A 21,313-nucleotide genomic window follows, 5' to 3' on the forward strand; every position below is an offset into this window, starting at 1 on the left:
CTAGCCTGAGGGCCAAATGACATGGTGTTTTTGTCCTTGGAGGGGTGACAGTTAACACAGAGGGTCACCTCATTGGTCAGACAGCAAGTAGGTGGAAAGTCATGACTGCTGTGAGCAAATATTACATCCACCCACAGTCTACACCACCTTCCAACTAGTCACCCTATACACCTGGAGTAATTTGATAACTGGGCTAAAAACACAATGTTGGAGAAACTTAGCAGGTCAGTGTACTTCATGTAGCAAAAATAAAGATACATAAGCAACATTTCGGGCTTGAGCCCTTCATCAAGGTTTAAGCAAAATGTAGGCAGGCACCCGAGTTTCTCCAGCATTGTTGTTACACTTCAACCACGGTTTTACCTTGAGATACAAGTACCTGGACTGGCCTCGGGTACCTATATCTGTGAAGATACCTGCAGATTGGCTTCAGGCTGCAATCAATCTCGCAGGCAGCTGTGAAGGACCAGTTATGAGATGTGTGCTGTAAAAGAGGTGGAACTCATTCTTGGCGTTCACCTGTTTTAACTTGTACACTGGTAGGATAGGTAAGTAATTTTTAAAATCCGTGGGCTGTGCCCATTGGGGAGGGGAGGCAGGTGCTCAGTCGATCCAGATCCCTTCCTTCTTCAGGTACTTGTATCCCAGGTAACCTGCATGCTGCCCAGATCGGTTTGTGGGCGGGGTGCTGTCTCCTGTCTCCTGATGACAGAAGTGGTGAGTCCAGGGCAGGGGATTGAAGATGGTACAGGGGAGGGGGTTTGGGGGTGCAAACGGAGGGAGGGGGTTGGATGGTTCATGTGTAAGGGGTGTTTGGGTCCCTGATGGAGGTGAGGGAGGGAAGAGCGGACAGGGGGTGCAGGGGAAGGAGCTGGGGGCAGGATGCAGGGGCTGGGACGGGGAGATACCTCAGTACAAACACCTGGACGATTGTAGTCAGTACCTTCACACCGACATTGAAGCAGTGATGACACGCAGCGTGGAAGCTGGCCCTTCGGCCCATCTCCGCCCTTCCGACCGGAATGTGGGTGGACGTTCGGCCCATCTGCAAGGACCTGCCCGGACCACGGTGTGGGCCAGGGGCATCAGATCCTCCCGCGGGGATCGGGATCTGCACACGGACAGGGCAGGGCGACAGCTGCGCTGATGGACAGGCGAAAGGCGGGACATGGTTCCGGAAGCGGAAGGCAGAGGCCGGTGGAGCAAGTGAAGCCGAGGAGTTGGCTGCAGATGGCGGCTCGGCGGGCGGTCGCCTCGCGAACTCGAGGCCGGGGCCGCGGGCGAAGCCGGAGGCTGGAGGTGGCCACGGAGGAGGAATCCACCTCGGTGAGCGCTGGGGCCGCTCGGCCGCTCCGGGTTCCCCTTATTCCCCCACCCGGGACCGGCAGCCGCTACCGTGACACGTGTGCGGCGCGGGGATCGGAGGGAGGCGGGCGGGCGCGGGGGCGGGGGGGGCCGCCGGGGCTGGGAGCAGGGAGCGGAGCCGTGACACGTGTGCGGCGGCGACGGTGGGGGTGGGGGAGGGGGGGGAAGGGAACCGGGCTGGGGTGTCGACACGTGGCCGCCCGGGCCAACACGTGGGCATGAGGAAGCGAGGCGGACGCTTGTCCCGGTCCGTCCCGTCCAGTCCCACTGTTGCTCTGTCGTGAGGTTGGATATGTGATGTGATTCACCCATCGGGGGGGGGGGTGATCACCATCTGCGGAATAGGATGAAAGTCCCTCTCTATTTGTGGGCTGGACAGTAGGGTGGCCATTCCAAAGGAGGACATGGTCATAGGTAACCAGACCCAGTGATTTTGCATATGTTGTTTTTGCAATACATGGTAACCTACGACCCTGTCCCTCCTCTGGAAAGGCTCTGTCGTTTAAGAGATGCTCCTGTTGGGTCTGTTCCAAGGATCCATCTGCATATCCAAGAAGAGTTCAGAAGCCAAAGCTGCTGAACCCATAGGGTGGGAAACAGGCCCTTTGGCCCCCCAACTTGTCCATACTGACCCATTTTCTATGGAAAGGTGAAAATGCTGCAGGTGCTACTTTCCTAGTGGCGTTTGGCTGCATGTCTGAGGAGGGAATCAGTTACAGGTAGACTTGTTCTGGGACCTGTAATGCTTCAGGTAATGACGGAGTTTCTGATTGTGAAGTTTCACCAGCCCATTCTTCCAATAAGTTATTTCTGTGATTTGATTTTATTGCAGACGGCCAATGGGGAAGGTTATTTCTCGTCCAACTTTCCTGACCACATCAGCACAGGTTTGGACTCTGCAGAGATTTTAGGAGCTTCTCATGGTTATGCTGACCAGACCATAATTTCCATCATTGAAGATTCATCACCCTCGGAGGTAGGAGATGATCACATAATGACTGTGAACCCTGGGACACTCCTCTCATCTTGTTCATTCACTGTATGCAATTCCAGGTGACACTGGTTACAATGCAAATGACATTGAATTGTTTCTTATCAAGTAAATTGAAGTACCATAAGAAGCTTTATTTTGTGTGCTATTCAGACAAGTCAACTAATACAGCAGGTAGTGCAATAATAATAATAATTAAGCAACGGACTCAGGATTTGTGTTACAATAGGTGAGATGGTACAAGGCATGAAGAAAAGTGCAGTAAAAACAGTGCATGGACATCTCTTCATAATTCATTTAAGAATATGATACAACAATAAAAAAGAAATGTGAATCTGGGGGTTTGAATTTGGATTCCCCAAGTGTGATGGGGTTTGGAGATGGTTCTATATCTGAAATGGTGATAGGCAATCTGGTGCACTGGAGTCAGTGTGGGGTCAGGGGTCACTGGGGGAGGAGGGGGTTGGTGGAGCGCTGGGTTGGGGAGTAGCATGGACAGGGGTCGCAGGGTCTGCACCTGGTCGGTGGATAGCGCAGGGTCGGGGGAGTGCGGGGGAGGGTTGATATGGAATGCAGTCCACACCAAGTGGAGGATGGACACTCTGGCTTTGCTTCAGTGTGAGAAGAGAGACCGACTGGTGCTGCACTCCCTGTAAACTGCAGAGCTCACTGGAAAAATGTGTAACACTGTGGTATAACAGACCAAATATTAGCAGCACAAGTGTTAGACTGACGTTAGTAGTCAGGAAAATCTGCTCATCCACCACCAGCCTATTCCTGAAGGTGCTACCTGGGTTTCACCACCAATAGTTTGCATTCTCCAAAGTTTAAGGATTGTATGAATTATTGTTTCGAGTATTGGACTGAGCTGATAATTATTTGACATCCCAAGGCCTGTGAATGTGTGGGAGAGTGTGTCTGTCCTTGTCAACAACGTACTTATATTGACAGTGCTTTACTGCCATCAATTATCAACCCTGCTTTGTTTGCAGAATAAATGCCCATTGGACGAGGAGAGTGAAGCTATGCTACTTACGGCCCTGAATGACATACTAGACGCTGTCGATGATGAAAATCCCTCTCCATTTGATACGCTTCCTGACACTAAGTTATTCACCTCAGCGAAGGATCTGCATGATGAGCTACTTGGGGTGAGAGAGCACATCCTAGCTGCGACTGGGATAATATCAAGCTAATCTTACTTGGGATCAGCAGGAGACAGTCGGCCACTATTTGTTTAATTTTTCTTTCCATTCAAAGTTATTTCTGTGTTAGTTTCCATTTAACCAGAACATTGTTTGTCCTCTTCCTTTTCTCAGTCTTACTTTTTCCCAGTCTCAATCCAATAAAATAGCACTGGTCCACAAGTTAAAGTGCTAAATTGGGGCAAGGCCAACTCTGATGGCATTGAACAGGATCCTGCAAAGGTTAATTGGGAGGAGAGGGTGTGGCAGAAGGAGGAAGGCTGGCAGGGTTAGAGAGCCCTGGATGTCCAGAGATATTGAGGATTTGGTCAAAAAAGTTGGAGCAGAGGCCTTTCATTGAATCTTGCCATTGACTTCGATCATGGCTGATTGTGTGAGCTCAGTCCTGTTCCTGCTTTCTCTTCACACCTCAAACCCTTTGGCCATAAGGGCCACACCCAATTCTCTTTTGAATACATCTATAGAACTCGACAAATGTCTGGAGTTCCTCAAATTCACAACTCTTTGGGTGAATGTTTCTTCTCATCTAATCCTATACAGCCTTCCTCTTATTCTTAAACTGCAACCCCTTGTTCTGGATTCTTTTTCCTCCCCCCCCCCCCCAAAAAAAAACCCAAGACTTTGGGAACATTCTTCCTGGAGGCGTATGTCAGTTGTAGGGGATGTAGGAATTCATGGGAGAATGAGGAGAATGGATGGGCTCAGACTTCATTGGACCAAGCGCAGACAGATAGTTGTCTGTCCACTAACTGTCCTCAGTGACCATCAAGGCATCCCTGTTGCTAGCACTTTACTCCCCTTCTCATTTCCACGCTGAGCTGCCTGTCTTGTCCTTCTCCACTGTCAGAGGCCCCAGAGGAGGAACAACAGCACATCATCTACCTGACTGTCTAGAGCCCAGTGGTATGACCATAGAACGTTACAATTTCGTATAACTTGTCCCTTATCTCTTCTGTGAAACATGAAAGTGCTGACTCTGTGATTATAGTAAAAGCAGAATCATTGGGGGAACTCATCAGGTCTTGCAGCATCCATAAGAGATAAAGATATATAACCAACGTTTCAGGCCTGAACCCTTCTTCAAGTTATGAGTAAAAAGGAGGTAGCTCATTTGGTTTAAAAGGGATAAAAGGCCATCTCCTGATCCATTCCATTCTCCTCAGCACCCTTCACCCCACTGGCCCACATTCTAATTCTTGCCTGGTTTTTACATACCCTCCGACCCTCCCCCCTCAAAGACGGAACGCTCAGTCAATGGAGGCCTCACATACAGAGAGCCCTTCACCCTTCCTGTGCTCCTATGATCACATTTGTGCTCTCTTGTTGCCTTCTAGGTTGAGCGACACTCTTGGGCCTCGTTCCCAGATTTGGGGAAGGACCTTGTGGAGCCAGCTGCTCCCCAGGGAGTCTTATGGAGGTCGGAGGAGCTAGCTAAGAAGAATCATGGTGAAGAGAAATGGCTGTGTCACTTGGGTGATGAGGCCAGTAGTGTATGTGATGCAGTCCTGGAGCAGCTGGATACAGCAGGGTTGGAGGACAGCGTTACATCAGTGTTGGAGGAGAACGTGCCATGTGTGATCAATGTGGAACATGTATCACTTTCCGACCTGATCAAGTTCATCCACCCTTACTGCTTGCCTTCTGATCCAGCAACCAGCACCGTTCATTTGGAAGTCATTCAAAAAGGAGAGGTGGACATTCTCTGTGAGGGCCACCAGGTTCCTTTCAGGCCAGTGCACAGGTCTGAAGTGTTTTCATCTGATGAAAAGCCTATGATTGCTGGAGTTCTGCACCTGGGGACCCTGCCTGGAGTCCAGGGAACAGGCCCTGCCTCGACGGCCCTGCCTGGGGCACTGTTGGGACCGGACAGGCCTGACTCAGTACAGCAGGAGAACCCACCAACTCGAAGGAAGAGGGGACGGCCGAGGAAGACGGCCAAGCCTGTAGGTTCAGCAGCTGTGAGGGTTTGTCGTGTGGAACCACCACTTACCCGGTCCAGCCTCCGAGCACAGCTGCAGGCTGTGAGCGGTGCGCAGGAGCTGCAGGCTGGACTCGCTGTTGGTTTGCAGGAGACAGGACGTTTCAGGCAGCAGATGGACCATGCGGGGCTGGTGACCAGGAGGATGCAGAGCAGAGGCAGGGCTGTGACCCGAGGGCAGGGCAGGCGAAGGATGCTTGGGAACCAGAGAATTGCAAGCCCTCAGAGGCAGGCACCCCAGACATGTGGGCTGAGAGGCAGCAGTCACATCCATGAAGGGGGAGAGGTGGGAGAGCCCCACTCTACAGCAGGGCGTCTGCAGAGAGATTCCAACACCCCAGAGGGTGCAGAGGGGCGTGAAGTGAAACCAGGCTCCAGACTTCCCCCTCCTGCCCCCTTGGGGTTGCTCCCTCCAGCCCTACCATCCCCCTCGGGGTCACCCCAGCTTCTTCCTCAGACCCCCTCGGGGCCGCCCCCTCCGGCCCTTCAATCCCACTCGAGGCTGCCCCCTCTGGCCCTTCCATCCCCTTCAGAGTCGCCCCCTCCATCCCCCTTGGCATTGCCCCCACCAGCCGCTCCCCTGGCCCCGCTGCAACCCCCCACAGCTTGTTCTCCCACCACCACTGAGCTCCGAGTGCGTCCCATCAGCCTAGAGCAGTATCGACAGCGCCTGCAGCAGCGGCTGCGTGACGAGGTCCCACGTACTTCAGATCCCCCCCCTGGCTCCAATCCCAGCGGTGCCTGGCCCGTGGTTCCCATCCATTCCATCGTGCATGGGCAGCTCAGTGTACTGCCGCTTGGCCACATCACCTCACCCACGGGATTATCTGTGCCAAACCACAGCCCCCTAGAACAGGGGCAGGCTGCTGGGCCTTGGCACAGGAACAATGGGCCCACACCCCACGGCAAAGTCCCAGAGCCGCATGGCAACACCACTGTGCCCCACAGTGATGCCCTGGCACTCAACTGCACCTCTTCATGTGCACAAAATGCAACTATGGCCAAAGCTTTGTCCCAGGCCACCACCCTGATCTCTGCCCAAAGTACACCGTTGGTCTTCCAGTCAGCACAATGCTCTCGTCCAAGCCAGGAATCTGCATACCCAGTCCCCATACCAAGCCAGATTCCTGCCATGTCAGTCCCCACAACGAGCTGTGTCCTTGCTGCGGTGGTCTCCATGCAAGGCCAGGCCCCTGCTGTGCCGGTCCCCATGCCGACCCATGTCCCTGCCGTACTGGTACCCAAACTAAGCCGGGCACCTTCCTTGCCAGTCCCTGCCGTGCCGGTCCCCGCACCGAGCCGGGTCCCCGCCGTGCCGGTCCCCGCACCCAGCCGGGTCCCCGCCGTGCCGGTCCCCGCACCCAGCCGGGTCCCCGCCGTGCCGGTCCCCGCAACCAGCCGGGTCCCCGCCGTGCCGGTCCCCGCACCCAGCCGGGTCCCCGCCGTGCCGGTCCCCGCACCCAGCCGGGTCCCCGCCGTGCCGGTCCCCGCACCCAGCCGGGTCCCCGCCGTGCCGGTCCCCGCACCCAGCCGGGTCCCCGCCGTGCCGGTCCCCGCACCCAGCCGGGTCCCCGCCGTGCCGGTCCCCGCACCCAGCCGGGTCCCCGCCGTGCCGGTCCCCGCACCCAGCCGGGTCCCCGCCGTGCCGGTCCCCGCACCCAGCCGGGTCCCCGCCGTGCCGGTCCCCGCACCCAGCCGGGTCCCCGCCGTGCCGGTCCCCGCACCCAGCCGGGTCCCCGCCGTGCCGGTCCCCGCACCCAGCCGGGTCCCCGCCGTGCCGGTCCCCGCACCCAGCCGGGTCCCCGCCGTGCCGGTCCCCGCACCCAGCCGGGTCCCCGCCGTGCCGGTCCCCGCACCCAGCCGGGTCCCCGCCGTGCCGGTCCCCGCACCCAGCCGGGTCCCCGCCGTGCCGGGCCCCGCACCCAGCCGGGTCCCCGCCGTGCCGGGCCCCGCACCCAGCCGGGTCCCCGCCGTGCCGGGCCCCGCACCCAGCCGGGTCCCCGCCGTGCCGGGCCCCGCACCCAGCCGGGTCCCCGCCGTGCCGGGCCCCGCACCCAGCCGGGTCCCCGCCGTGCCGGTCCCCGCAGCCAGCCGGGTCCCCGCCGTGCCGGGCCCCGCACCCAGCCGGGTCCCCGCCGTGCCGGGCCCCGCACCCAGCCGGGTCCCCGCCGTGCCGGGCCCCGCACCCAGCCGGGTCCCCGCCGTGCCGGGCCCCGCACCCAGCCGGGTCCCCGCCGTGCCGGGCCCCGCACCGAGCCGGGCCCCCGCCGTGCCGGGCCCTATACTGACAATGAAATCTACTCCAGTCCTTGGCCGAACCTTGCCTGTTCATCCCCCATGTCTGGTCCACATCCAGACTCCTCTGGCTGCCCCGACTTCCAGCCCAGGGCCAACTCTCCCAGCCCACCCTGCCTTTGGGGAGAACAGGCTGAACATGCAAAGCAAACTGTCACAGGATGGACCAGTAACATCGCCTAGAGGACCCGTCGCTAGTTCTGGTCATCTGCGGCTGCTTCACCAGTCCACACCAACACAGCATCAATGCAGCAGGATGTCTGCGATTGAGCACTTGAGACGGAGTGTGGCAATCTACAACATTCAAGAAGTCCCAGCCAAGGACAACGCAGAAGGTGTGTTGTTCGTGGGACTGGGGAACATTGAATCTTAACTGGGAAATCCCTATGGAGTTGAGGGCAGTGATCGGGATGGGGGCTTCCAGGAGCTGGGTCAGGGAGGGAGTGGGATGTGATAAGGGGCACATTATGGGGCCAAGATGGGTGAATGGGAATGGCATAGGTGGGGGAGAGGGCTGCTGGGGATGAGGGTGTTTCTGGCCTATTTGGGTGTTTGTGAAGTTTGGGTGAGGGTTCATTCGTGTTCTCTTCCCAGGGATTGAAGCCGGTGACGTGATGAGTTTGCTGGAGCAATTTGAAGTGACTGAGGGTAAGAAAAGGGGGTTGTGGGGGCTGGTGGTGGGGGAATGGCGGGGTTACGTGGAGGGTTCATGCGGGGAGATGTGAGGGGTCTGGGTTGGGAAGGGCAACCCAATTCAAGTGGGATTTGTGAATCTGCTCAGTGGCTGGTGTAGCACAGGGCTGCGTTCAATGCTTCGCGGGGCCGCGTACAAAGCAATGAGGGACCGATGACTGTGTTTGCTTTTCAGGCCATGAGGAACAGTCCCTTGGAGGTGGCAGTGGGTAAGTTGGTGAGGAGTGGAAATGGGTCTGTGGCTGGGGTTGAGATGGTGACGGGCTTGAGAGGGTTTGAGTGGGGGTCAAAGTGGGTTTGGGACAGCGGTTGGGGATGGGCTAGTGGAGGGGGAAGGGGGATGGGTGAGTGGAGGGGAGGGGAGGGCGAGGGGAACGTGGTGGGAGAGAGTAGTAGGGGAGGGGTCAGGGTTTGGAGTGTAGGGAGTGGGGTTCGGGGGATTGGGAAGGGGTCAGGAATGGGCAAGAGGTGTCGGGGATGGGCAAAGGGCATTGGGGATGGGTGAGTGTGGGGGTTGGAGCCAATCTCTGATCTTTGGTGTCTCTCCAGGACAGAGATGCCGGATGAGAAGAGGTTTCTGGATCATGTGTTGGCAGCAGAATTGGCAAGTACAGCAGGTGAGGTTGGGTATTGCCTAAGGACAGTGTCAGGTCTGCGGGAAGGGGTCCATTTCCCTGTGCAAGGAGGGATCTGTGGGGAGGGATCACTAGCCCCAGGTCAGGGTGGAGAGTGGGGATGCTGGTGGGCTGTCTCCCACAGTTGGGAAGTGACAGGGGTCTGCTCCTTGGGAGAGGTGTCGCACCGGGGTGGGGGGTAGAACCCCTCCATGGTATGGGATTGTGCCCCACCGTATTAGGGAGAGGTATCCCCTGGAGTTGAAGGACATATATGATTTTATATGTGAGTGTTTTGTGGGCCATGGCCAGCGGTGGGTTGGGGGGGAGGGGGTGTGCGGGAAGGATGTTGGATACGCTAGGGTTAGGACAACAAGTCACTTCTAACAGAGCTTGTGTTTCTGTAGGTTTGACCCCCCCAGCCACACCCCCCCACCAGTGCTGGAAATCCCTCGTTTCCGTGGGCAGTCATGCTGAGTCTGGCCCAGTCTCTCCACATCTCTCTGGGAGGCGAACTGAGGCCCAGGTTGTGCAGAACAGGCACACAATGTGTGTGGGAGCGCTGAGTCCACCGCGGATGTCCAATTCCACGGCCACTCCAAACACAGCCCACAGGGATCACGAGTATTGTTTGCCCAGTGTGGACAGGCTGATTCCACGACCCACACCCAGACCCAATGTTGGCTGCCGTTGGAATGTAAAGCGTCATGCTAATATTGTCATCAAACCCATCACGTTGTTGAAACATCGACCTGAAAAGTCCCGCAGCCATGTGTTGGCAGCTGGTCTGCCGTCACATGGTGGAAGTCATGTGGATCAGCACCGGCTTACAGGGGAGGATGTCCTACCACTAAAGCTTCAGGGTGGAGCAGAGAGACACAGCAGCCAAACTTGTTCACCAACCCAGGGTGGCTCTCACATAGAGGAAGAACCTTTGGATTCCTTCGAGAACCGTGGAAGGTCCCAGGCCTCGCCGTGCTACAGTCGGGAGTGTTCCAGTTCGTCTTGCTCCAGTTCCCGCTCCTGCTCCCGGTCCCGGTCCCGGTCTCCAGCCCAGAAAAGAAGACGGTAAGGCTTTGATGGTGAGGTTAGTGTTTACCTGGCATGTCCGAGGTTCATTGGTCTGATCTTGTTTGTGATGTATATATCTTGCCTTCCACTTCACTTTCCCCCCCTCCCCACCCCTCTCTGATTCAAACCCCCTGGTTTGCCTCTCACTGGTTACCCCTCCTCTCCATCTTGCCCCTCTCTGCTTCGCCTCTGGCCCTCCCACCTTTTCCCAGTTTACCCATCCCCAGTTCCACACCCCTTGCCCCCCACCCCTTCCTGGTTCACCTCATCCCCCTCACCAGGTTCCCCCCATCTCAGTTCATCCATATTTACCCCAACATTCCCATCAACTCTCCACACCATCTGTCTTTCATGTGTGCGCTACAGGACAGTCACAGCAGCCAGTCACCCTCTGACCCATGAATCATTGAGCTGTGGGTGTTCTGGAGTTGTGGAGGCATGTGGAACTTCTCCAGGATGTTGCCTGGACTGGAGGGGAGAGATCAACAGGCTGGCTTGTTTTCCCTGGAGTGAATGAAATTTGGTGGGGGGAGGGTTACCAATAGAGGGTAGGGGTGTCAGAGGCGAGAAGTAGGAGTTATAAAGGGATCTGAGGGACAATTATTTTATGCAGAACGGTTAGTGTCTGGAACCTGCTGCCAGAGTTAGTGGAGGCAGATCCAATCACATGGTGCAGAAGGATATGGTTCCATCTCACAGGGGGATGAGGTTGGCATGGATGTCGCCAGGGCATGTTTTTATTTTGTATAATGTGCCCCTAACTCAAGCTGACCCCTCCCCCCCCCAGGATTCCAGCTCAACATGCCCCACAGGGTCACTGCTATGGTTTCAGAACCTTGCTGCCATTACCCACTGTTCTCCTCACAACCACCCAACTTCAGTGAGTTTGAGGTCCTTTTTGGCACTCAGCCTGTTTCTGGGAAAACCACTCAGCTTCTTGCATGTGGCATGTGGATCTGCCATTCAGAGCACTGGGAGAGTGGGGGAGAAGGGAGCACAGTGTTGAGAGTGGTAATGATGATGTGTAGATGGGCAGAGTCCTGTACCCCTCAATGCCACTGGGAACCAACTCATGGCTCCCCTAGCCCATCCAATCCATTTTGGCCCCTCCACCAACTTGACCATGGGGTTGTGAACCTGCTGGATTTCCCATACCACCATCACAAACCACCTAGTCTCCATCAGAGTGTGACCTACACGCAGTGGCACCTCTGTCACCACTTTCTTGCTAACGATTGGCTTCCAGATTGAGGGTTTTCCCCAGTGGGTCAGTGCGCTTCCACAAGCCCTTGTCCTGGATTGGCACTCAGATCTACTGGTGAGAGAGCACCCACTGCTCCTATTGGCAGTGAGTTGCTGCAGAACTATTCTGTCAGTCACTAGATGTGCAAGAGGATTGCAAGATTGCCAGGAATGAGCTTAAGAAGCTACAGGAAAGATGTGGATGCTGTAGAGAGGGTGCAGAGGAGATTTAGAAGGACCCTGCCTGGATTGGAAAGGACACTTTATTAGAATAAGTTGAGTGAACTTGGAGAGGCATTAATGGTGTAGATGGCCAGAGGGATTTTCCTTGAGGCTGAAATGGCTAAAACGAAGGGGCAGAGATTTAATGTGCTTGGGAGTACGTATGGGGGAATGTAAGAGGTAAGATTTTCACACAATGAGTGGTGGGTGCATGAAATGTACTGCTGGCACGATGATGGAGGCAGGTTCAATTGGATTGCTTAAGAAACTTACACCCTTTGCTGTGTAAAATGGCAATTTTCCTAGTTATGTTGCAGTTAGAAAGAGTCCGACCCGGTCAACCTCGTCGGAATCCAACTAGGTCTCTGACCTTCCTCAGAGGTAGTAAGGAAACCCAGGTAAACTTAACTATGTCGCGTCAACAGGCAATTTGAACAGGAAAATGACTGACCCGCTTATTCCAGTGATGTCAGCACTTGCTTGCGTGTGTGGCCAGGCAGCAGCATCTGACCATCCCGGTGGTACTTCCAGTGAGTGTGTGACACGTGATTGTGGGGGTGGGATCCCCCTTATATTGCCCAGTTGGTGATTTAATGGATCAGTCCCCCTGCAATTTAAAGGTCCTTCCAGCACCTTTGCCCCAGTAATTGCACCCTGGTCCCAGGAGGGCTACCCAGGTGCTGCAGTTTAAAGGGGGCTAATATTAGATAAGTACATCGAACTGAGGAAAGTGGAGGGCTATGCAGTGGGGAAATTGTAGCTGGTAGAGTAGGGTATTGGGTCGGCACAACACTGAGCTGAAGGGCCTGTACTGTGCTGTAAATTTCTATGTTCTATCATTGACACAAGTCATTTAGTCAAATGGATTTACTCAGTGTAGGAGATGGAACAGATCTTGTATAGGTTCCCCAAAGATCAAGAGAAGCTGCATCAGCCTGGATATCCACCTTGTACTCTGGACTTGTGGCAAAGCAGCACTGGGTAGCAGAAGCATTCAATAGTTGATCTCAAGCCACCTGTTTGTTGCACCCTTGATGGCTACGGGTGTCTGGCTCCCTCTGGTGTTCCTGCAGCGAGGAACTGTGGATCATCTCCCATCATCCCACAGCACTGGGAGTATTGTGAGTAGATGGAACGTCTCCCCTCAGGGTCCAAGACATTTTGGCCTCCACAGTTTAGGCTGCACAATTTGGCGATGGAAATTTTGGCGCTAACAGGTGGATCTCACCATGGAGAGATGGGACCGTGGGGAGGGGGGAGCGTGGAGATGTCATTTCATTATATTTAATTAAAATTATAATCAGTTAATTATTTTATATTCATTATATTTAATTAAAAATCTATTGTCAAACTACAGACGCAAAAATGTCTGAGTCCACTCCCCACAACCCACAGCCATGCTGTGCATGTCACCCTGGAGTGGAGGGATCATGGTTAACCACTCTTCTTGGGAACAGGTGCTACAGGAGACGGTCTCGGCACTCCCGACACAGCTCACAATCAGATTCCAGGTCCAGCTCACAATCCAGGTCATATTCCCGGTCTACATCTGGGTCAAGGTCAAGATCCCGATCACCACAGAGACGCAGTGCCCGCATGAGGTGAGATTCTGGGGCAGGTTGCAGGGTGTGAAGGGGTGGATGGTGGGGCAGTGGACAGTCAGGTTGTTGGGGAATGGAGGTGGGAGGGGTGGATGGCGGGGCAGTGGGAAGGTTGGGGGTGTGGGGGAGGTTGGTGGGTTTGTCTCCCCAAACTCCATTGCTGGGGAAGGTGGCAGGCATTGGGGCAGTAATCTGCACATGCTGTGGGACGAGTTCTAACTTTCTGCTCCTGTAGTTACTTCACAGATGAGTTTGATCCATATGACGTGGGGTCAAGACACCGATATCGATACTCCAGGCAGGAGGCTCAGGAGCACAGTGTCAGCCAGCAGAGAGAGCTCGCCATCGTAAGCAACGCGCTCCGCAGACAGTTCCAGTATCTTGGGCCTGGATCATAACTCCCGGGGTGGAAGGTGGGATATTGTGGGCTGACAGAGTGTTTCAGCACTGGGGTCCTGGGCCCATGGGTTGTGAAGTCAAGTTTGTTGTCATCTGATTGTACAAGTACAACCCGATGAAACAGCTTTCTCTGATCCTCAGTGCAAAAGTAGACATAATATACATATAGACAAACAATACATATGGAGGACAAGTATTTCATATTTACAAATAAATATTGTTTCATGAATATGAGAGTCTCGGGTGGTTAGTGTGAGCCGTTCCTTTGGTTGTTCAGCATCCTCACTGCCCAAGGGAAGAGGCTGTTCCTCGGCCTGGTGGGTCTGCCTCTGACACTTTATCTCTTCCCTGATGGGAACAGCTGAAAGATGCCGTGTGCTTGGTGGAAGGGGTCCTCCATGATTTTTGGTTTCAGTATTCAGCTGGGCTCGAGGCAGAGCTCAGGCTGGCACTGCCTGGTTGGTGGAGCAGGTGCTAGGCACTGCTGTGGGAAGGGAAGCCGGGGGTGGCAGGGGCAGCGGCGGGGCCGAAGGTGTGGGGGCATAGGGGCAGGGTGGGGTGGAGATTCGAAGGAGTGGAGATGCCAGTCATGGTGATTTGTGCCAACAGGAGGAGCGGCGAGTGGTGTACGTGGGTAAGATCAGAACTGGAATGATGCGTGAAGAGTTGCGCAGACGGTTCGAGGTGTTTGGGGAAATTGAGGACTGCAACATTTACTTCCGGACTCGCGGGTGAGAACTTGCTGGTGGCATTGAGGCAACGCGCTCCCATTGGTGGTGCCTGTTGTAACCATTCAATCTCTTTCAGGGACAACTATGGTTTTGTCACCTTCCGCTACACCTGTGATGCTTTCGCAGCCATTGAGAATGGGCAGTCTGTGCGAGGACCTGACGAAATGCCCTTTGACCTCTGCTTTGGTGGCCGTCGCCAGTTCTGTAAAACCAACTACACTGATTTGGGTGAGTGAAGACATTCCATGGTAAGAGCAGGTGGGCTTCAAACCACCCCCCCCAGCACCCTCCCTTTCCTCTTATTCCCTCCTGGCTGCGTCCCTCACCTCTCCCAATGCGCAGGTATGGCACACTGGTGAACATAGTTAACCATGTGAGCAAGAGATGACGTTCTCTCCTGGGTGAGTGCCCCAACCTCCAATACACACCTGACAATTACCCATCCCCCTGCTGTTGTGCCCCGTGCTATCATCTCCCGCCCTGCTGCTTCCCCCCCCCCCCCTTCTCCCACGCTGCCGTCTTGGGTGTCTGGTTCCTGGCATAGCTCCCCCTCCCTGTGAAAGGTCTGGTTATACTTCATTTAAAAAAAAAAAAATTTTTCACACTATGAACCATACTGACCAAAATACACACAAACATTTCCCTCTTGAATATACACAGTGTAATTTTCTCCCCTTTTTCCCCCCTCCCCACCCACCCAACGTTCAACATATATGATACATTAAACCCATTAAACAATGTCCTCACACATTGAAAATAAACAAAAAAATTGTGTCATCTACTTTTACATACTGGGTCAGTTCATTTCGTCTTCTCCTTCTGTCATTTTAGGCGGTGGAGGCCCGCGGTAGGACTTCTCTGTTGTATTCCATGTACGGTTCCCAAATTTGTTCGAATACTGTGAAGTTATTTCTTAAATTATATGTTATTTTTTCCAATGGAATACATTTATTCATTTCTATGTACCATTGCTGTACTCTCAGGCTCTCTTCTGATTTCCAGGTTGACATTATACATTTTTTTGCTACAGCTAAGGCTATCATAGTAAATATTTTTTGTGCTCCATCCAAATCGAGTCCAAGTTCTTTACTTCTTATATTACTTAGAAGAAAGATCTCTGGATTTTTTGGTATGTTGCTTTTTGTGATTTTATTTAGATTTAGATCTTCCCAAAACTTTTCCACTTTCTCACATATCCAAATTGCATGTACTGTTGTTCCTGTTTCCTTCTTACAGCGAAAACATCTATCTGATACTGTTGGGACCCATTTATTCAACTTTTGGGGCATGGTGTATAGCCTGTGTAACCAATTGTACTGTATCATGTGTAACCTCGTGTTTATTGTATTTCTCATAGTTCTGGAGCATAGTTTTCCCATGTTTCATTCTTTATCTTTATGTTTAGATCTTGTTTGGTTGTACTTCATGATGCTCTTTATGATTCCTTTCAGATTCCAGCCACAATGACATCAGTTCCTATTCAAACAAAAGCAAGTTTGACTCTTTAGACTTTGACACTTTATTAAAACAGGCCAAACGAAACCTTCGGAGGTGACAGCAGAGCCCGTTGTGGAGGGGAGGAGTGGAAGGGGCTGAGGCCCTTTCTGTTTCATGCTGCTACTGAACTGCTGGACTTTTATACCAACTCTGGGCTGCTATTGATGCTGTCGGAGTTAACCCAGGACCATGAGAAGAACAAACCCACTTTTAAAGAAAAATAAAACACATGAATCATGGTCGCGCCTGCTGCTTATTGAAGTGAACTGTGAGAAAATTGTGGAGATGGAGCAGAGGTGGTGGGAGAGAACTTCGGGACAGATCCTGTGGCCTGCTCCCCAGCCTCCCACTGGGCCCTCCAGCTTGAAGACCCCAAGACATAGGAGCAGAAATAGGCCATTCAGCCCATAGAGTCTTCCCCACCATTTAATAATGAGCTGATCCATTTTCCCACAGCCCGGCCGCTCCATATAAACTTTGATGCCCTGGCTAATCAAGACCTATCAATCTCTGTTTTAAATACACACAATGACCTGGTCTCCACAACCACCTGTGGCAACAAATTCCTCCACCTATCTTCATATCATCTGCAACTTTGGCCTCAAAGCCATTCATTCCATCATCTAAATTATTATCCTAGACTCTCCCACTGTGGGAATCATCCATTCCTCATGGACCTTTTAACATTCAAAATATTTCAATGAGATTTCCACCCCTCCCCCTCATTTCTCCTAAATTCTGAGTATAGGCCAAGAGCTGTCAAAAGCTCCTTTCATTCCTGGAATTATCCTTGTGAGCCTCCTCTCAACCCTCTCCAACGTCAGCACATCCTTAAAGGAGGAGCCAAAACTGCTCACAATACTCCAAGTGAAGTCTCACCAGTTCCTTATAAAACCTCAACACCACATCCCAGCTCGTGCATTCTATTCCTCTTGAAATGAATGCCAGCATCGCATTTGCTTTCTTCATCACCATCTCAACCTGCAAGTTTACCTTCAGGGAATCTTGCTTGAGGATTCTGAGGTCCCCTTTCATCTGGGTATTTTCAATTTTCTCCCCATTTAGAAAATAGTCTGATTGTTTATTTTTCTTTGCAAAAGTGCCTGACTTTGTGACATTATATTTTATTTGGCGGTCCTCTGCCCGTTCTCCAAAGTCCTGCACCTTCTGTGTTTCTTCAACATCATCTGCTCCTCCACGTCACTGTATCATCTGCAAACTTGGCCACAAAGCTGTTCATTCCATCGTCTAAATCACTAATGTACTACATAAAAAAGAACCAGCCCCTGCAAACATGCAATGACCCCTGTTCAAAACCATTCGCAACTGGCAGATAATCAGAATATGATCCCTGTATTCTCTATTTCCTGCCAATCAGCTCTACCCATGTTGGTATGTTTCCTGTTGCACCATGGGCTCTTGTCAAGTAGCCTTGTGTGCCAAACCCTTCTGAATATCCAAATACCTAACACCCACTGCATTTCCCTTATTCAGCCTGCTTGTCACTTCCTCAAAGAATTCCAATAGGTTTGTCAAGCAAGATTTGGCTTTGGCCTATCTTGTCATGTGTCTCCAGGTTTTCCGTCACCTCATCTTTCACCATGGACTCCCAACATATTCCCAACCACTGACCAGCCAATAATGTCCTTTCTGCTGCTCCCTCCTTGAATAGTGGAGTGACATTTGTGATTTTTCCATGCCAAAATCTATTGATTCCTGAGAGAATGCCTCCACAATCTCTACTGCTACCTCTTTCAGAATCTGAGGGTGCAATCCATCCAAGAGACTTATCCACCCTTGGGGCATTCAGCTTTCTGAAGACCTCCCTTGAAATAGTAACTGCACTCACTTCCTTTCCCTGATACCCTTCGACATCTGGTCATGTCTTCCATAGTGAAGGCTGATGTAAAATACTCATTTAGCTCCTCTGCCATCTCCTTTTCTCCCATTTTTTCTCCAGCAACATTTTCTCTTGGTCCTATATCTACTTGCACCTCTCTTTTACTCTATATTCTTGTTTTTTTTGGTATCCTCTTTGATACAATTTGCTCACTTACTTACTTTCATTCTTCATCTTATCCCACCTTGTGAGTTTTTTAGTTGCCTTCTGCAAGTTTTTAAAATCTTCCCAATCCCATCTTCCTACTAATTTTTGCTTTTATGTTGGCTTTGTCAGCCACAGTGGTGACATTTTTCCAGTTGAATATTTCCTCTTTTTTAGTGTGTATCTATCATGCACATCCCCATTTCTTGCTGAAACCCCATCCACTGCTGATCTGCCGTCTTCCCTACTAGTGCCCCCTTCCAAATCTACTTTGGCCAGTCCCTCTCATGCCACTGGATTTCCCTTTATTTCACTGAATTACTGACTGCACTCCCACCCCGTGGCCGACTGTGTCACAACAGCATCCTATTCCATCCCGTGGGCCAGTGGCACTGTAGCCCCCTACTGTACCCAATGGGCACAGTGACCCTGCAGCCCCCTGCTCCACCTCTTGGGCCACAGTGGCACTGCAGCCCCCTGCTCCACCCCGTGGACCCCAGTGGCACTGCAGCCCCCTGCTCCACCCCGTGGACCCCAGTGGCACTGCAGCCCCCTGCTCCACCCCGTGGACCCCAGTGGCACTGCAGCCCCCTGCTCCACCCCGTGGGCTACAGGGGCACTGCAACATTCCCTTTTAACACTGCCAAGTATATGTGGATTGAACCGGGTAATTTAGTAGGTCCATACCCGGTAATCATGTGATGGGTAACATCCTAACCAGGAAGCGTGAGTTAAAATCAGCCAGTCTCTGACTTGGTGGGGTCAAGTGTCAGAGCCCGGCTGAGTTAACTTGTTAATCACTCTGTGGTGGGGTGAATGGTCTTGAATTACCGTGTACCGTTTATGCCTACGTGCTTGTGTTGGTTTTCAGTTTGTGGGGCTGTAGTGCGTGACTGCGCTGTGAAATATAACTTCAGTCGCCATGGCGGTTAGCACATACCTGTGCTTTAAATCAGCACATTATTTTTAATATTTAATTCAATGTAATGCTATGTAAGTTGTTATACTCTTGTTGAGGGAATAATGACAAGCTGGTTTGTGGGTTTGTCCCAAGTTTGAAGCCCGCTGTGGCAGATTTTCCCACGGTCTTTTATAGATTGAGCATGTATACCTTATTAAACTGTGCGTATTTTTTCCCATGGTCTTTTAAACATTGAGTGCATGTGTGCTTTATTCCCGATACAATTTCACTGTCATGCATGCACATAATACTTCACTTGTGACATCGCTGCTGGACGTGGGATTTTCCCCCCCCATTTAAAATCCTGGGGTCCTCATGAACCAGGTAAATCATGGTGCAGTGGGAAAGGTACCCTGAATGCAGCATGCCCAGTAAGTTTACATGCTTTCTAGGAGGGTTGGCGGCGTGAAAGAGGCTCCATTGGCAAGAGACAGGGTTTTCCTGGTTCTCACTGAGTGCTGTTTTCCTGGATCAAAGTCCTGGAACTCTTTCCCCCCCCCACCCCCACCCCTCCCATACTGTGGGTCTACCCCTCTAGGACTGCAGCGGTTCAAGGAATCAGCGTCCCACCACCTTCTCAAGAGTGATTATGTGTGGAGCTCATATCCTTGATTGAACAAAAGATGCACTTCGCCCTTCCCAAAATTTGTTGGTTTTTCACCATGTGGTGATGTTGGTGTGAGGATGCTGCTGGCTGGCACATTCCAGACTGCAGGTGAACTTGCATTGAGGCTTGGTTCAACCAATGCCAGGAAAGGCCCAGAGTCCTCCCATCACTAGGCATTGAGAAGCAACAAGGTGCCACAGGGTTGGTGTAAATGGAAAACAAATGTGATGGAATGTACAGATGTAACTAACTCGATGAGCGTGAAAAGTCTGAACGGTTTTCTTTTTTGTAAATAATTTTTTGAGAATAAAATATATTTTTGTTTAAAAAATATGTTGCTGCTGATGGTTGGTGAGACATTCGACAGACATTGGACATTTGCATTTGTGAGAGGGGAGAATGCGGTGTGGAGGTGCTCAGTGGATTGGATGCAACGACTCCGGATCCACGCTGGGATTGTCGCCCCTGGCCGGGTGATGGATATGTCCGGGAGGATCTCGCTGGGATGCAATACTTATATGGGCCGTTGGATGGCGCTGTCGCGGAGGACCGCGCTGAGATGCAGTATCGCTCGGCGCGGCGGCGCTGTGTGTGGAGGTTTCGGTGGGGACTGCAAGGGCAGAACGGGACCGGCACCGGCTGGGAACGATGGTGCGGAGTGGGCGCTTGCGGTCAGGCGTGAAGCAGAAGCTAAATCGCTGGAGAAAGGGGCACAGCAGCGAGTCGAACCCGCAGACGCGGTGCTTTCGGGAAGCAGCGCGGAGCCGCTTCTTCAGCAGGCCGTCAGGTTGGTGCCGGCGGCGGCGGCGGAGGGTCGGGGCGCACGCGGGTCGGGGCGCACGCGGGTTGGGGGTTCTGAGCTTCCCCCCTCCCCCCCCAGGGTGGACAGGAGGTTCCGAGCTCTTCCCCCCCCCCCCCCCCAGGGTGGACAGGAGGTTCCGAGCTCTTCCCCCCCCCCCCCAGGGTGGACAGGAGGTTCCGAGCTCTTCCCCCCCCCCCCCCCCCCAGGGTGGACAGGAGGTTCCGAGCTCTTCCCCCCCCCCCCCAGGGTGGACAGGAGGTTCCGAGCTTTTCCCCCCTTCCCCCTCCCCCCCCAGGGTGGACAGGAGGTTCCGAGCTTTTCCCCCCTTCCCCCTCCCCCCCCAGGGTGGACAGGAGGTTCCGAGCTTTTCCCCCCTTCCCCCTCCCCCCCCAGGGTGGACAGGAGGTTCAGAGCTTCCCCCCCCCCCTCAGGGTGGACAGGAGGTTCCGAGCTCTTCCCCCCCCCCCCAGGGTGGACAGGAGGTTCAGAGCTCCCCCCCCCAGGGTGGACAGGAGGTTCCGAGCTTTTCCCCCCTTCCCCCTCCCCCCCCAGGGTGGTCAGGAGGTTCAGAGCTTCCCCCCCCCCCTTCAGGGTGGACAGGTTCAGAGCTTCCCCCCCCCCCTCAGGGTGGACAGGAGGTTCCGAGCTCTTCCCCCCCCCCCCCAGGGTGGACAGGAGGTTCCGAGCTTTTCCCCCCTTCCCCCTCCCCCCCCAGGGTGGACAGGAGGTTCAGAGCTTCCCCCCCCCCTTCAGGGTGGACAGGTTCAGAGCTTCCCCCCCCCCCCCCCTCAGGGTGGACAGGAGGTTCCGAGCTCTTCCCCCCCCCCCCCCCCCCAGGGTGGACAGGAGGTTCCGAGCTTTTCCCCCCTTCCCCCTCCCCCCCCAGGGTGGACAGGAGGTTCAGAGCTTCCCCCCCCCCCCCTTCAGGGTGGACAGGTTCAGAGCGCCCCCCCCCCCCCAGGTTGGACAGGAGGTTCTGAGCTCTTCCCCCCCCC

General features: G+C 53.6%; 2 protein-coding genes across 3 annotated transcripts in view; both read left to right on the forward strand.

Moving 5' to 3' along the window:
• The first annotated feature begins 1,130 nt into the window (after positions 1–1,130).
• On the forward strand, positions 1,131–16,143 carry LOC138743789 (peroxisome proliferator-activated receptor gamma coactivator-related protein 1-like). The gene is made up of 13 exons (XM_069899394.1): positions 1,131–1,326; positions 2,198–2,341; positions 3,349–3,507; positions 4,896–8,169; positions 8,429–8,482; positions 8,703–8,736; positions 9,077–9,144; positions 9,549–10,209; positions 13,134–13,277; positions 13,513–13,624; positions 14,286–14,407; positions 14,484–14,635; positions 15,859–16,143. Exons 1-13 carry the CDS (start codon positions 1,147–1,149, stop codon positions 15,960–15,962), a joined length of 5,208 nt encoding a protein of 1,735 aa, XP_069755495.1. The 5' UTR covers positions 1,131–1,146; the 3' UTR covers positions 15,963–16,143.
• Positions 16,144–20,103: 3,960 nt separating this feature from the next.
• Positions 20,104–21,313, forward strand: part of rrp12 (ribosomal RNA processing 12 homolog) — a 61,360-nt gene continuing 60,150 nt past the window's right edge. For both annotated transcript variants that reach the window (XM_069900446.1, XM_069900447.1), the window contains exon 1: positions 20,104–20,303. In XM_069900446.1, coding sequence (XP_069756547.1) covers positions 20,165–20,303 — 139 coding nt within the window. In that variant the 5' untranslated portion in view covers positions 20,104–20,164. The remainder of the gene's footprint in view (positions 20,304–21,313) is intronic.

The sequence above is a fragment of the Narcine bancroftii genome, chromosome 10 (genome assembly GCF_036971445.1).
Source record: "Narcine bancroftii isolate sNarBan1 chromosome 10, sNarBan1.hap1, whole genome shotgun sequence".
Lineage (NCBI taxonomy): Eukaryota > Metazoa > Chordata > Chondrichthyes > Torpediniformes > Narcinidae > Narcine > Narcine bancroftii.

What these genes read in the sequence shown, in the direction of transcription:
- LOC138743789 (XM_069899394.1), top strand. Translation starts at nt 1,147, where the DNA reads ATGGACAGGCGAAAGGCGGGACATGGTTCCGGAAGCGGAAGGCAGAGG. An exon ending in AGAATTGGCAAGTACAGCAG is followed by an intron (nt 9,145 to 9,548) that starts GTGAGGTTGGGT and finishes GTGTTTCTGTAG; the next exon opens with GTTTGACCCCCCCAGCCACA. An exon ending in AGACGCAGTGCCCGCATGAG is followed by an intron (nt 13,278 to 13,512) that starts GTGAGATTCTGG and finishes CTGCTCCTGTAG; the next exon opens with TTACTTCACAGATGAGTTTG.